The 15,802-nt window shown below is 37.9% G+C and overlaps 1 protein-coding gene across 1 annotated transcript in view; it reads left to right on the top strand.

Annotated features, from left to right (window-relative positions):
• Positions 1-2,955: 2,955 nt before the first annotated feature.
• Positions 2,956-15,802, top strand: part of TNFRSF19 (TNF receptor superfamily member 19) — a gene marked incomplete at both ends in the record, with an annotated part of 74,555 nt that continues 61,708 nt past the window's right edge. The window contains 2 exons of the mRNA XM_084235959.1: positions 2,956-3,024; positions 6,495-6,605. Coding sequence (XP_084092085.1) covers positions 2,956-3,024; positions 6,495-6,605 — 180 coding nt within the window. The remainder of the gene's footprint in view (positions 3,025-6,494; positions 6,606-15,802) is intronic.

Raw genomic sequence — 15,802 nt, 5'->3', positions numbered from 1 at the left:
CCAGTGATGAGACAGGCAGGCCATCTGGTGACATTGTGAGAGCTCTCAGGTTAGGAGTTTAGGAAAAAATATGTGGGAAGTAGTCCACCTGCACACTTGGAAATTTAGTCATGGTAATGCTACCCTTATATTTCTCATTTGAACTATTCAACTTAGCATGCATGTTGGAAAAATAATACAAGTCAGCGCACCAGAAATACTGATAGTTCCATTATGTTTTTTCTACCTTATCATTAGAAAAGAAACTCTCTTGATATATGTCATAAAAGGTAGTGTTCCTTTTAAAAAATATGTCTAAAGTGTTCACTTAAATTTTTGCCATAAGAATGTTACACACGGGCCTCCCCGGTGGCACAGCAGTTGAGCGCTGGGCTGCGAAGCTGCCAGCAGCCTCTGCAGCGCCAGTTCGATCCCTGGCCACCGGGCGAGGGTCCCACATGGCGCGCAGACCTCTCCTGCCGCCCGCTGCTCCCCTCAGCAGTGTACTTCGGTCCTTCTGCCTGTTCTGCTCCCGCTCCCGCTCTGGCTCTGACATATTCTCTCACCCTCCTGCGCTTCTGACTGTACCTAGTGCTTGTATAAATAAATAAATCTAAAAAAAAAAAAAAAAAAAAAAGCTGAAGACTATTTGCAAAAAAAAAAAAAAAGAATGTTACACACATATATTTTTCATTATTAATGAAATATTTATACAATGAAGAATTTTTTGAGAAAAGAAGGGGAAAATTCATCCAGAATGCCACAATATGAATCTAACCATTGATACTATCTTGGCCAGCTTATTTTTGTACATAAAATAGACATATTCTATAAAGTCAAAATCATATTGCTTTGACTCCTAACTTGATGTATATGTCAATGACTGCTCCAGCATTTGTCTGCCTTCCTCGATCATTAACACAGTGTCTCTATAGAGTATTCTGTCCAGACTACCTTCTCAATGCTATTGTTATGCTCTGACTCTACTAATCTCTATTTCTCATAGTTTGTGTAAATGCTTTGGTGTTTATTCCCTCTTTTCCATATTAGTTTAATCCCGTATAGATTTTATGTTTTTTGCTTTAAAAATTAGCTCATTTAAAAAAAAATGTAGGACCATGTCAAGAAAGAGGTAACATGAACCATACTTTCCAGGGAATGTGATTTTTATCTGCTGACCCCAAACTTGGGTCTACACAAGCTGCATGGTTACATAATTGTTGGATGATTTTGAGATGTATAAGGGGAGGGAAAAAACTGTAATTAAGAAGCTGGAAAAGAAAAAAACATCCAAGGAAGTGTTTGAATTCACTCAAATTAGGTTATTCATTCAACAAACATTAAAAATGATTTTTCATTGCCCTATGACTGGATCTGCTTAGGTGTCTGAAAGGACCATCTTGGTTACACATCTACAGAGCTGATTAAATTCACCCTGATTAGCTGTATGATCAGTAGCCTGCCCTGTTCTGGTTGCTTTGTTGGCATTTTACTGTTTTTCTTGAGCTCTTTGGTCTGTAGTTCTGATTCTTTGCTCTGGCTTCTTTCTAAGTGGTCAGATTATCTGCTGTGGGCCACTGTTAGTTTGGGGAGATTTAACTTTAAAGGCCAATTGAAGCATTGTTCACCACCAGACGAGTCTTCACTTTTTGAAAACAAATTCCTTCTCTTGACATTGTATGAATCTATAAAATGAACAAGCAAACAACCAAATTTGTCTTTATATATTAGAATCTTTCTGGTCAAATTGAAGAAGTTCTGTTTATCTTCTTTTAAATCAAGTTTTAGTGCCAGTTTGTTTTCTTAGGTTATTTCTAGTCTACTAATGAATGAAACTATCAGTAATTGTCTTTCTGACTTATTTCACTTAGCATAATCACCTAAAACTGCATCCATATTTGTCACAGAAGACATGATTTCATATATTTTCAATAGCTGAGTAGTATTCTAGTGAGCATATATATCTAAATTCTGCAGTCACCTATTGATTGGCATTTAGGTTGGTTCCATGACATGGCTCTTATGAATACTGCTGCTCTGAACCTATCTTTTTTTGTGTTAGTGCTTTCATATTATTCAAATAAATAGATAGAAGTGGTATTGCTGGATCTTAGGGTTTATCTTTTATGGAAATGTCAAGCTAGTGCTTCCAATTTCAAACTAGTTAATTATTTTTAAATGTTCTTAAATGAATGCTTACTTTTCTGCTGTGAGATAGTTGCCCTGTAGTAGTTTAGGGAAGAATTCACAAATGCCAAATGCTAGCTGTGTGTTTGCTTCTTAGTGGAGCCGAAGGTCCAAGTTTTATTAAACAGAGTGGATTGTTTTGCAGGGTATAAGGGATAAAGGGACACTGAAGCCAACCACCTGGGTTTGCATCTAGCTCTACCTCTTAACAGTGGTGCAACCTTGGATGAATGACTCAGCCCTCTCTGGGCCTCAGCTTCTCCATCCTAAAATGGGGGTAATGATACTATCTACCTTCTAGAGTAGTTGTGAGGATTAAATGATTTAACATGCTGAAAATAGTACTACCACATAGTGCTTAGGTCTTGTTAATTATTTTATCACTATTATCATCCCTGTGGCACTGATTAAATCATAAAAATGTCAGCTCAATCTTGTTTCTGTTTAAATATAATTCTCCACTGGATGAATTATATTGACCAGTACAGAGACTTGGTTAGAAAATAAAAGCATGGGAATTCAGAGCCAGTAGGAGTTTTGCATATGATATATAGGAAGACAAAGCATCCATTCTTACCACCTAAACTTTTTAAAGAATTACATACTATTGTTATATTGTATCTTTTTCAAAGACTATTCCTTTTAACCATATAAATGATGTTACCTAGTATAAATAGTAAATGGTAAGCAATATAACAAATACAGAGTGTGGTTGTTAATGTTATTAATGTTAACTATATCTTCTTATCTTTTAGGATGCTTCAACAGTAAATACATTTAATAGGAGCGATGGCTTTAAAAGTGTTACTAGAACAAGAGAAATTATTTTTCACCATTGTAGTTTTACTAACATATTTGGTAAGTCAATTCCTTTTCCTTACTTTCATAAGAATGTGGTAAAAGAATTCATATAAGTAGTACTGACTATTTTCTGTCTTTACTCCCACATTTAAAATTTTTCTTTCAAATTATATTTTATTTTTACTGCATTAATAATTTATGGTAACAATGATTAATAATGAACAAAAAATGCTACTGAATATCAACTCCCATGATGATTGCTGAATTGTTTTACTTAAATGTAAATGAAGTGATAAAATAACAGTGTTAGATATTAGCCTTGTAATGATTTTCCCTGAGTTTACAGGCATGTCTCTTGATCGATGTTCTAGACCCTAACAGAATTGTGACTTACATGGCTTGTGCAGAATTGAGATTTTTAAGTTATTTCTTAATAGTTATTTGTATCCTTTTCAGTCCAGAAAGCATTAAATACAGATGGAGAATTATAATGTTAGCTTCTCAAAAAATATGACGTTTTCAAAAGATGAACTTTTTTAGTCTGGAACTGTAATCATGCTCTATAAATATTAAAAAGAACTATTTAGGGCCTCCCCAGTGGCACAGCGGTTGAGCGCTGTGTTGCGAAGCTGCCCGCAGCCTCTGCAGCGCCGGTTCGATCCACAGCCCCCAGGTGAGGGTCCCACATGGTGTGCAGACCTCTCCTGCCGCCCGCTGCTCCCCTCAGCAGTGTATTTCGTCAGTCTGCCTACTCTGTTCTCCGCCCTGACTCTAGTGAATTCTCTCACCCTCCCCCGCTTCTGACTGTACCAAGTGCTTGTATAAATAAATAAAATAAATCTTTAAAAAAAAAGAAAAAGAAAAAGAACTATTTATCCTGAAGACAGTACCTAAAGTCTTCTTGGAAGAAAAAGTAAGAAGAAACAGGGTCAAATTGAAGTGTATAATTCAGGTACATATAAGAAAAGCTTCTTTTCAATTGAGGTTGTGAACCATTGGAACAAACGGCCTAGGAAATAGATTGGGGCAATTTCATTCTCAAATAATTACAGTCTCTACTTGGTGGAAGACAATCTTCTATCTTTCAAATAAAATCAAGGGAGAATAAAGAGAGGAAGAGGTTATTAGACCTTTAGCCCCAAATCATTTTCCCTCCTACTTTCTCTAGAGGTTTTAGTTAAGGAAGTTGCAGTAATCATCACATATTCTTCCGCTTCAAGGTAGAGATAATTTTACTGAATAATTATTCATTATTAGAACTATCAAAAACAATTCCCTATGTATCTATGTATGTTAGGCCTTAACCAGTCTCTCCTCCTGCAGTACTTCCTATGGCTTTCAGCTTTCATTTACAAAACCAAAATTATGGGAAACTATTTTAGCTATATTCTTTCTCTTCTCTCTATTGCACACTAATTCTATTAAAGTTATTTTCTATTGATAGTCAAAAAAAAAATACAGAAAGTTAAAATCATAGTGAAGAATGTTAGAAAGGGCAATCCTACATAGAATAAGAGGTGGAACTAAATATTGTCACCAATCTGAGATTCTTTTAATAGCAACATTTTTTATGAAATGTCATCTGTCTAGAAACATGTAAATATACTTTGGTAGTTTGATAAGAGTTACTGTTTTTAGATAAAGTGAAGGGAGAAAGTATATATTTTGGGAAATAATTAAAAACTATTTTTGCCAAAGTAGATAATCTTTCCAATGAATCCTATGCTCTCACCCCAAGGTATATTGTTAGGTCCCATTTAAGTGGATAAATGGTATTCAGTAAGAATAAGCTCATATTTACATAGCACTTTTACTTTGAAGAGAGTTTGGCCACAACTGTCATCATTAAGAATTTTATTGATTTAAATGGTGCTGGGAAAACTGGGTCGCTACATGCAAAAGAATGAAGCTTGACCACCACCTCACACCATACACAAAAATCAACTCAAAATGGATTAAAGAACTAGACATAAGACCTGAAACCATAAAATATATAGAAGGAAATATAGGCGAAACACTACGTGATTTGCACATCAAAGACATCTTTACAGACACATCACCCAAAGCAGTGATAGTGAAGGCAAAGATAAACAGCTGGGACTACATCAAATTAAAGAGCTTTTGCACAGCAAAAGAGACAATAACAAAAACAAAGAGAAACCCCACCAACTGGGAGAACATTTTTGCACCCAACACTAATGATAAAGGACTGATCACAAAAATCTGCAAAGAGCTGATGAGACTCAACAACAACAAAGAAAATAATCCAGTCAAAAAATGGGCAGAAGAGCTTAAAAGAAACTTCTCTGAAGAGGAAATGCAAATGGCCAACAGGCATATGAAAAAATGTTCAACATCACTTGTCATCAGGGAAATGCAAATCAAAACTACCATGAGATACCATCTTACACCAGTGAGAATGGCACATATTAAAAAAACTAGCAACAACAAATGTTGGCGAGGGTGTGGAGAAAAAGGAACTCTTCTGCACTGTTGGTGGGAGTGCAAACTGGTCCAACCACTGTGGAAAGCTGTGTGGAGATTTCTGGACCTACTAAACATAGAGCTTCCATATGATCCAGCAATTCCACTCCTAGGTATTTACCCAAAGGACACAGAAACATCAATTCCAAAGAACACCTGCACCCCTATGTTTATAGCAGCACTGTTTACAATAGCTAAGCTTTGGAAACAACCCAAATGCCCAAAAATAGATGACTGGATCAAGAAGATGTGGTACATATATACCATGGAATATTACTCAGCATTCAAAAAAGATAAACACATGCAATTTGCAGCAACATGGATGGCGCTGGAAGGGATCATGCTCAGCGAAATAAGCCAAAAAGAAAAAGAAAAATACCGGATGGTCTCACTCATAGCAGGAATCTAGAAAACTTAAATAAGGGACCAGGAAAATGAATAACTATAAGATAGTGAAAATCAAAATCAACAAAAAACTATGAACCAGAGACACTTTTAGGGGGGCGGGAGGGGAGGGATTGGGGTCAGAATGGGGGGGCTGCAATTGTATGGGGAATATAACAATAAAATTTATTTAAAAAAAAAAAAAAAAAAAAAAAAAAAAAAGAATTTTATTGATTTATGACTGTCAGATTTTTTTTTTTAAATAGAGGCATGTTTTTATTTATTTGTTTGTTTGTTTGTTTGTTTATACATGCACTGGGTACAGTCATAAGCGCGGGAGGGTGAGAGAATTCACCAGAGCCAGAGCGGGGAGCAGAGCAGGCAGAAGGACCGAGGTACACTGCTGAGGGGAGCAGCGGGCGGCAGGAGAGGTCTGCGCGCCATGTGGGACCCTCCTCCAGTGGCCGGGGAGCTGCCGGGGATCGAACCGGCGCTGCAGAGGCTGCGGGCAGCTTCGCAACCCAGCGCTCAACCGCTGCGCCACCGGGGAGGCCCTGACTGTCAGATTTTTTAAAAGAGGAAATCTCAGTAAAAGCAGATCAACAGAAAAATTTAAAAAATACATTTTAAGATAACATTTTGTGAAACATTTTTTCCAGGTATGTAAAGGGATTTGTGAAACAGGAGACTGTAGACAACAAGAATTCAGGGATCGATCTGGAAATTGTGTTCTCTGCAAGCAATGTGGACCAGGCATGGAGTTATCTAAGGTAGACATGGTTGCATGGTAAAGTTGTAGAGTTGTGTTCTTTTTAGCTAAATTAGTAATTACTAGTAAATTAGTAATTACTTTTGAAGATGTTATTAGTTGTAGAGAATTGATATATGGTTTTGTTCTAAATAAAGCATCAAACTCTTCCAGTTAGGAAAAAAAGATGACTTGGTTCAGTGTGTTACTTTAGCCAAATATTACACAATTTCCTTTTCAATATTTTTTTATTCTAACCTTTTCTTTTAATTTTTTAAAAAAATTTTTATTTTATGTATTTTTTACATTATTTTTCATTTTTGCACAATGTATGCATTTTCATCTTGGTTATAGTCCCTGTACAATTCCCACCACCCTTGTTTTGATCCTACTCCCTTCTCCCCTCCTCCCCTATATAAACCTTTTCAATATTTTTGATTCATGTGTCTGACTAAGATAAAAGGAATAGAGTCCAAGAATCAGAATTCAATAAATGTCCTTGTGTTATGGAACAGTGTTTATCATATTTCAATGCAAGAAGTATTAAGGTTTATTTGCATTAATTAAAAGTAAGCAATGTTCTCTTGAACATTTTGAAATAAAGTACTGAAACAGAAAATGGTAATGTTATCATTTATTGGGACTTCTTTTTCTTTAAGCGAATATTAGCATTGACTAAGAGGTAGAGGTCAACAGCATCTTAAGTAAACTGCTACAAGGTAGCCATTTTTTTTCCAAAGCAGTGTTTTGAACATTCCTTTGATAATGCACGTGTTATTATTAATCTCCCCATGATGAGTGTATGTTACTCCCAGAAGCATTTTAAATGGTTAATATTCATTTTAACCATTATTTGTTGAGAAACTGTGCATTCTAGTAGGGCATATTTCAGAATCTTGGATGTCTTGGGGGTGTTTTTTCTCTGTGAGCATGTCGAGCTATATATTCATTTTTTTTCTGACCTTTTGAAGATGTTATTAGTTGTAGAGAAATGATACTTGGTTTTGGTCAAAATAAAGCATCAAAGTCTTCCATTTAGAAAGGAACAAAAGATTTTTTTAATTTAAAGTGACTTAAAAGTCTTTTTCCTCTACAGACTGCCATTATTTAAAGTTGAGTCTTGTCATTCATAGATTTTTGATCAATGACCTATAAACAGCAGGAAACAAATAATTATGCATTCCACAAGTGATTCAGGGTGAATGGCCTTTCTCTGGTTGTTGTGTTAAATAAGGGGTAGCCTTAGTATCCTGTGCTTTAACCTTTGGATTAAAGCTTGACTGATCTTTGAACTCTGTTTGGTGTCTAGTTAATGGTAGCATCTCAGCTGATATTTTTGAGTCCCTGTTGACTGTCTAACATGCATTATCACACATAGGTTTTGCTTATTTGAGTGTAAAGGATCCTTTTTAGCAGATGTGCACATCTAGGGTCAGTGAACAGAGTAGTAAAAATGTGATAGTGCCCAAAAGGAAAATAAAGAATGGTGCTACTACTCAAAAGTATTTTCCCCAAATTTCTGTGATAATCTGATAGAAACTTCCCAGTTTCTTAGATGAGTCATTCACTGCTAAGATATCACTCCTGAATTTCATCCTTTGAGTCTAGAGAATATAACCTCAAGATAATTTCTGGAGAATCAGAGCAGAAGATAAATGTCTTATCAACTCTAACATTCTTTTTTTTTTTAGAAATCTATCTTTGAGATTATCTGATAACAGTTTCTATATTTCATAATTTCCCATGAATATCCAGAAGAAATATTTTTCCTGAGGTAGCAACTTTCTAAGTATTTTGTCCTATTATAGTAGAAGTGACCAATCAAGCAATCTGAATAATTCTACCTTTCTGTACTTTTTTTATTTATTAAATTTCTATTTCAATATTTATTACCATTTTCTTCATGAAAAGAAAAGAACCAGGACAAATTGAGGAAGTGTAAGAATACAGGTAAATGTAAACTGAAAAATTATATTCTTAAGACCCACTCAGGGCCTCCCCGGTGGCGCAGCGGTTGAGCGCTGGGTTGCGAAACTGCGCGCGGCCTCTGCGGTGCCGGTTCGATCCCCAGCTGCTCCCCGGCCACCGGACGAGGGTCCCACATGGTGCGCAGACCTCTCCTGCCGCCCGCTGCTCCCCTCAGCAGTGTACTTCGGTCCTTCTGCCTGCTCTGCTCCCCGCTCTGGCTCTGGTGAATTCTCTCACCCTCCCTCCCGCACTTCTGACTGTACCCAGTGCATGTATGAACAAAACAAACAAACCAACCAGCAAACAAATAAATAAAGCATGCCTCTATTAAAAAAAAAAAAAAAGACCCAGAGGTACAAATGGCAGAAATGTACATGCCATGTTCTAGTAATTACTTTGGGGTAAGAAATTTCAAAACTGCCCATCTTGAATTTATAGTTTCTTCCTTCTAGACCATCTTTGTTAAGTCTTTATCAATATCATATAACTTTCATAGGTGAGAAAGGTAAGTTCTGACTATATTGAAATCAGACAAATCACTTATAATAATACCTCCAATTGGTTAATTATGATTTCCAAGCTTTTCAAATCAAAGGGAAATTTGTTTTGTTTTTGACTAGGATGAAAGCTTTTTATAAAAAAAGTCAGAAAAATAGGGCCCCCCCGGTGGCGCAGCGGTTGAGCGCTGGATTGCGAAGCTCCCCACAGTCTCTGCAGCGCCGGTTCGATCCCCAGCTGCTCCCCGGCCACCGGACGAGGGTCCCACATGGTGCGCAGACCTCTCCTGCCGCCCGCTGCTCCCCTCAGCAGTGTACTTCAGTCCTTCTGCCTGCTCTGCTCCCCGCTCTGGCTCTGGTGAATTCTCTCACCCTCCCGCACTTCTGACTGTACCCAGTGGTTGTATAAATAAATCTTAATTAATAAATAAATAACTCATGCCCATATATTAAAAAAAAGAGAGAAATATATAAATAATTGCATTTTACTTGGATTACTATCTATACAGTCTAAAAACAGGATAATTTGTAATGTTAATTATAAATGAAACTTAAAATCAGCTGAGTAAATTTTAAAAATCTTACTCACTTTACCATGCAATAGCCCATCTATCACATAGAAAGGAACTCCAAGAAACATTACAAATTGAATGATTTTATAGGCTGAAGGGAGAAGGAACAAGGAAGCTACACTAGCAAAGTGTACGTTGGTCATATCAAAGACATATCACTGATCAGCAGAGTCCTGATTGACTGGCTTACAACTCCATTACTAGGAGAGCCAGAACTATAATTAAGTCACACTTTGGTCATGGAACTTAGTATAAGTGACTCCCTATTGGACCTGTTGTCTTGTTTTTAAGAAAATGAATGAGTCCAAGAGCCTTTTCCTTTTTAACTGAGGCTTACCATTGTGGTTACCTGTGGCATTTGAAAATTTAAAAGCACAATAAACAGTAAATATTTTTAAAGGCAGTTATGAAAAAGTAGAAAAGCTGAATCAAATTACTGATACCCACAGCAAAGGGCTTTGTATTTTCTTTGCATTAAGGGTAAAAAACAAAGTACATTTCGCCAGACAGAAGAGCTTTCAAATAACCTTTGTTCTAACACTATGATATCACTTGTTTTGCTGTGTTAACCATAATTTAAAACTTGCATCCATTTTCTAATATCTTGTCTCTCTAAAATAACAAACTCGGGTCATAAGTTCTTTAATTACAAACATGTATCTGTGTCTTAAAAATAAATCTCGGAAATACTTTGGGTAAGCAGGTGTAGTTAAAATTTCCATCTGTGGTTTTATTACTCCTAATTATTATTTTCTTTGGAAGACATTCAATTCTACTTTTTTCTCAAGGTGTCTGGACTTACTTGCCCATTGTTCGGTCTCTACCATTTAAAACATGTAGTTGGGGTTTGCCAGAAGCTTCCAGAATAGCATTCCTGGAGACTGTGTGTGTTTTGGCACCCCTGTGGTGTGTGATCAGTGGTTCTCGCTCTCTCTGCCTCTGTTTCTCTGTCTCTCAAACACATACACACACATACACACACACACTCAATGTCCTTTTACTTCCTTTCAATTACTAGATAGTAAGAAGTTTGCACAGAATGTAAACCATAGATCTGAGGTATACAACAAGGGAGGGACTGGGGTCCAACCAGGGGAGCAATGATCACAATTGGACTATGGTGATGGGCCATGGGTGCTTGTGGTGGTGGGACAATTATGGGGACTACACCCGCCTGAGGGGAGAGACTGAACACTGTACAAAAAATGAATGGTGTAAGAGAATTAAACACAACAAAAAAAGAAATCTATACAGAAACTCAAATTGTAATACCATTGTGGCTTATTTAATTGACTCCCTTCCCTTCTCTGGCCACTTTTTAAATGGTTATTTATTTTAACATTTCACCTTGAATATGTTGAGTTATGTTCATCAAAACATAGCAAATGTGTATTGCTCCCAAATAGGTCTTCAATTATTATTCTGTAATACATATTTTGCAACTAAAACAGTTAATATTAGCTAACATTTACTACTATAATAAGCCAGGTTCCCTGTGACTTTCATATATTAAATAAAGGAATGCCTGTGATAATATATTTTAAATAGGGAATAGAACTACTCTTTTTTTAGGATTTATTTATTTTTTAAAGATTTATTTATTCATACAAGCACTGGGTACAGTCAGAAGCATGGGAGGGTGAGAGAATTCACCAGAGCCAGAGCGGAGAGCAGAACAGGCAGCATGACTAAGTACACTGCTGAGGGGAGCAGCGGGTGGCAGGAGAGGTCTGCACGCCATGTGGGACCCTCGCCTGGTGGCCGGAATAGAACTGGTGCTGCTGAGGCTGCATGCAGCTTCGCAGCCCAGCGCTCAACCGCTGCGCCACCAGGGGAGGCCCCTAGAACTACTCTATTGTAGGGTGGGGAAACTGAGGCACAGAGAATTAGTTGATCTGTCCAGTGTCACAATTAGTATGTGACAGTGCTGGGAGAAAGTGATGGAATGACTTGTGAATAATGATCTATTTCTTATGTTGATAGCACTCTAGTACAGTGTTGTCCCACAGAACTGTCTGTGATGATAGAAATGTCTATATTGGTGCTGACAATAAGCAAGCTACTAGGCACTGTTGTTATCAAAGACTTGAAATGTGGCTGGTGTCATAAGGAACTAGAGTTTTAATTTATGCCATTTTACTTAATTAAATTTATTACACCACAAAAGATTATGAATGTTCTATTTGGACAGTGAAACTCTGGAATGATGAATTTCTAGAAATTCTGGCTTAGACCCACTTCCAAAAAAATAAATATCCAAGTCATGTTGCCCTAATGTACTTGCAGCACAGGAGCTGCCTCCCTGTTCAGTTTGCTTGCTCTCCTTCCTCCTCCTAGCCACCTACATCCCTGGTTTCCAAAAACCCACCTTATTCTGTCCTTTCATGTGCTTCTTTGCCTTGCATTGGAATTATGGCCTCTGGCTCTCCTCTTAGGATGTGGCCCTTTGTGCTTCCTTGTGCCCTTATTCAGTATCATCTCTTTAGCTCCTTGGTTTCCGGCTCCCTCCCTAAAATCCCCAGTCCTTATATCTTCTCATTTGGGGTCTCTTTAATAATTTAACTTAATAGGTAGTTTCTCTGTATTATGGGTAAAAAGGTGATAGGTCACTGAGCCATTTGGAGTCTGTTTCGAAGGTTTTATCCCATTAAGCTATATTTACTCTCTTCCACTGCAGTTTATATAAGCAAGATCATTGTTAATGCCTTTTTGCTATTTGGGGGGAAAGACATACAAAATATTGTTTGCCTTGCTCCATAAGTGGTACGTTCGGGACATTTTGAATCATAAATTTGCACAAAGATGTTACATGGCCGTCCTTTCAGCTCATGAACAGAAACTGCATTGGGATATGTGGGAGAAGATGATTTTTGTTTCCCAAAGTGACCACATTAGACTTTTAATTCTTACTGTCTAGAATTTGCCCAGCTACAACCCCTCCTCCTTACTGAGTGTTAATGCCAACAATATGCTTTTAACATGATCTCCTCCCAGCAGTAAATCAGGAAACTAGTTTTTGCATGAACCACTTGAAACAGACTTCAAGTCTCTGGCACAGTTTTCAAAGTCAGCCTTTCTAAGCAATTATTGGGATGACTTTAGTTAATATGAAAAAGTTAATTCTTATAAACAGCAATATGCTTCTTTCTACCTGCTCATATGTCCGACTTCATATTTTTAAAGATGTCTCTTTTTTAAAAACTATTTTCATCCTTCTGAAGAAAGTCACACAAGAAGAAATTAATGTAATTTGCAAGCATAAAAAGATTCATTTCTGCTAGTTAATTACAGTGTTGCTTTACTTTATTTATGTCTAATTATACCTAATCGAGCCTAGTGATGTTGGCAGATATTAACAAGTTCTAGCTTGTAATTTTTTCTTTAAAAAACTCAACTACAGGTTTTCATAAACTGAAAGTTAGGAAGGAATATGTCTTTGGTGTTGTTTTATTAAAGGAAATTAAAAAGCTGATTTCTAAACACCAGCCACATAAATCTAATTTGTCATTTCCACTTGTGAGCCCTAGATTTTCTCCACAAATAACTTCTTTTCTGTCCAGATTGGAACTTTTAAAGTTCAAAGAACTAAAGTTAATAACTTATTGGCTGTACAAATAAATAGTGCTTTAGACCTGAGGCCCATAAATGTGTTTTCTGGACAACTGATGGCCTGTGAGGCTCTCCCTTGTGGTCTGGGGAACTGCTCCTCGAAATGTAGGTGGGATCTGCTTGTGTTTTGTTAAGTGCTGGATTTTCTGATTTTCAGGAGAGAAACGAGAGAAGGGGATTTGAGGACTGTTTACTTTGAGTCATTTTGCTACTGGAAAGCTACCAAATCTGGCTTAGAAATATTGGGCAGAGCAAGAGGCCTGCCTCTGCTGCCAGTCTGCTTGGAAGCTGCCCTCTCTACCCTTGGAACCAAGATAAGGAAGCCCATCTCCCACCGTAACTCCCATCTTCATCTGCCTCTCACCTCCACTCCACCCCACCTTAACCTCCCCCTCACCTCCTTGCTCATCAGTGGGGGGGGGGGAGCAGTGATGGGGACAGACACGGACTGGGCTGGGCTTACCAAAAGGCAGATTTTACTGTGGTCTTTAGTCTTTATAGGCTTTTGATCCCTGGGATACAATACTACTACTAGCAGTAGCAGTAGCAGTAGTAGTAACAATAGTAACAATAGCGAATGCTTTAGGAAATTCTGCCTTAAGTAATATTTGTTTACTCAGCAAGTTTTTACTTATTACTCACTGGCCTGTTTTATATCATTAAAAAAATTCAGTGAAATTTGTAAAGATGGTAATGGAGACTTTCTTTCAGACCTTCAACAATGGGTGCAGAAACCATGAACAGGATTTTATAGCGTGAGGAAGCAATTGGGCTCAACTCCAAATAGAGCTTGTGGAAGTGGGGACATATAACAACCAAGCAAGGTGGAAGATAGAGGATGGAAAACGACTGAAAGGAAACATCAGGGGTGAGGGTTCTGGCTAAACTGACCTAACAGGATTCTTTGTTGATGACAGGCCAGGGTGCTAAGACTTATGGGGGGTTGGGGAGGGAGGTAAGGGGGGAGTAGATGAGGAGAGACCTGATCAGATATTGAGAATAGGAGGTTCTGTTTAAACTGACTTAACAGGGTTCTTACTAAAGGTAAATTTTACAAGGAAAAGCATAGATGCATCTAGGAGAAGTTTCAGGAACCCGATTAAAGCTTGGTCAAGCCAAGAATATATCAGTACCACGTACCAGGCAATGGGGAAAGAGTAGTGGAAGGAGTTGTCGGATATCAAGGATTGTTCGCCTGTTGTATAGTTGTTGGAAGCAAGTGTAAGAACTCTATAGCAGTGCTTTTTAAAAAACCGCATTTTTTTTAAAGATTTATTTATTTATTTGTTTATTTTTATTTATACAAGCACTGAGGGTACAGTCAGAAGCGCGGGAGGGTGAGAGAATTCACCAGAGCCAGAGCGGGGAGCAGAGCAGGCAGAAGGACAGAAGTACACTGCTGAGGGGAGCAGCGGGCGGCAGGAGAGTTCTGCACGCCATGTGGGACCCTCCTCCAGTGTCAGGGGAGCAGCCGGGGATCGAACCGGCGCTGCAGAGGCTGCAGGCAGCTTCGCAACCCAGCGCTCAACCGCTGCGCCACCAAGGAGGCCCAAAACCACATTATTTTTAATGCAATTAAATACGCATTATCCATGTGTATGTTTCCACTTTATTAATAAAATGGTCTTTCTTCTCAAGATTCTGAGAAGTCCTGGCTATTTCCTTCAAGCTTTTAAGGTATACCAAATCATAATATCAAAAATGAAATGATGGAATTGCTTTAGAGCCTAAATCTGTGTCTGCCATTGATGTTAATGGCAGAACTTGCTCCTTGAAAATAAAATACATTTAATTCTGAAGCCCAAGACAATGACTGACTTAACCTTCCTCCATTCTATTTTCCTTCTCCCTTATACTTTGCATCCAAACACACACACACACACACCCTTAATGAAATAAAGAAGGGACAGGTCTAGTACAACCTGAAAAATGTCACACAAAACCAGAGAAAAACAATTGTCAATGCAGTAATATCAGCTTTTATTCTGGACTATTGCAGCAGAGGGGAAAAAGACTTCAATATAGAACTGAGCTCAACTCCAAATGCAACACAGACAAGTGGGAATTTATAGCCAAAGATCAAGGTAGGGGGTAAGTGGATGGAAAATGGCTAAGAGGAAACATCAAGATAAGGGGGGGTTCTAGCTAAACTAACCTACTAGAATTCTTGCTGAAGCTGGGTCAAGTGGTCAGACATCACCTGAAGGAGGGTGGAGAAGAGGAATTTGATCAGATATTCGGGGTAAGCATATAATGAGGATGACAGGATTTTTGGACAACCGGGCTCTTAAGATCAAGGCACAAGAATGAGGTCTGTTCATAAACGTGGCTCAGAGGAGATTGTCTGGAGTTTCAACAAGAAGAGAGTCTGCCAAAAAGCTGAACCTAAACACTGCCAGCCTGGCTAGCTCTCTTTAAGTACTCTTTTGTTTTATTTCCCCAAAAATCCATTCATGCCTTTCTTCTAGTCCCAAGTGTGGTATACTAGCCTGCTGTGGAAAACAATATGCCAATGGAAATTGCCCCCTTTCTATCCAAAAGTAATGAGCAGTGGGGGGAAGTGATCAAAAAAT

This window comes from Talpa europaea, assembly GCF_964194135.1.
Source record: "Talpa europaea genome assembly, chromosome: 6".
In the NCBI taxonomy this organism is placed as follows: Eukaryota; Metazoa; Chordata; class Mammalia; order Eulipotyphla; family Talpidae; genus Talpa; species Talpa europaea.
The sequence above is the reverse complement of the archived record's forward strand: the minus strand, read 5'-3'. Positions and strand labels throughout refer to the sequence as shown.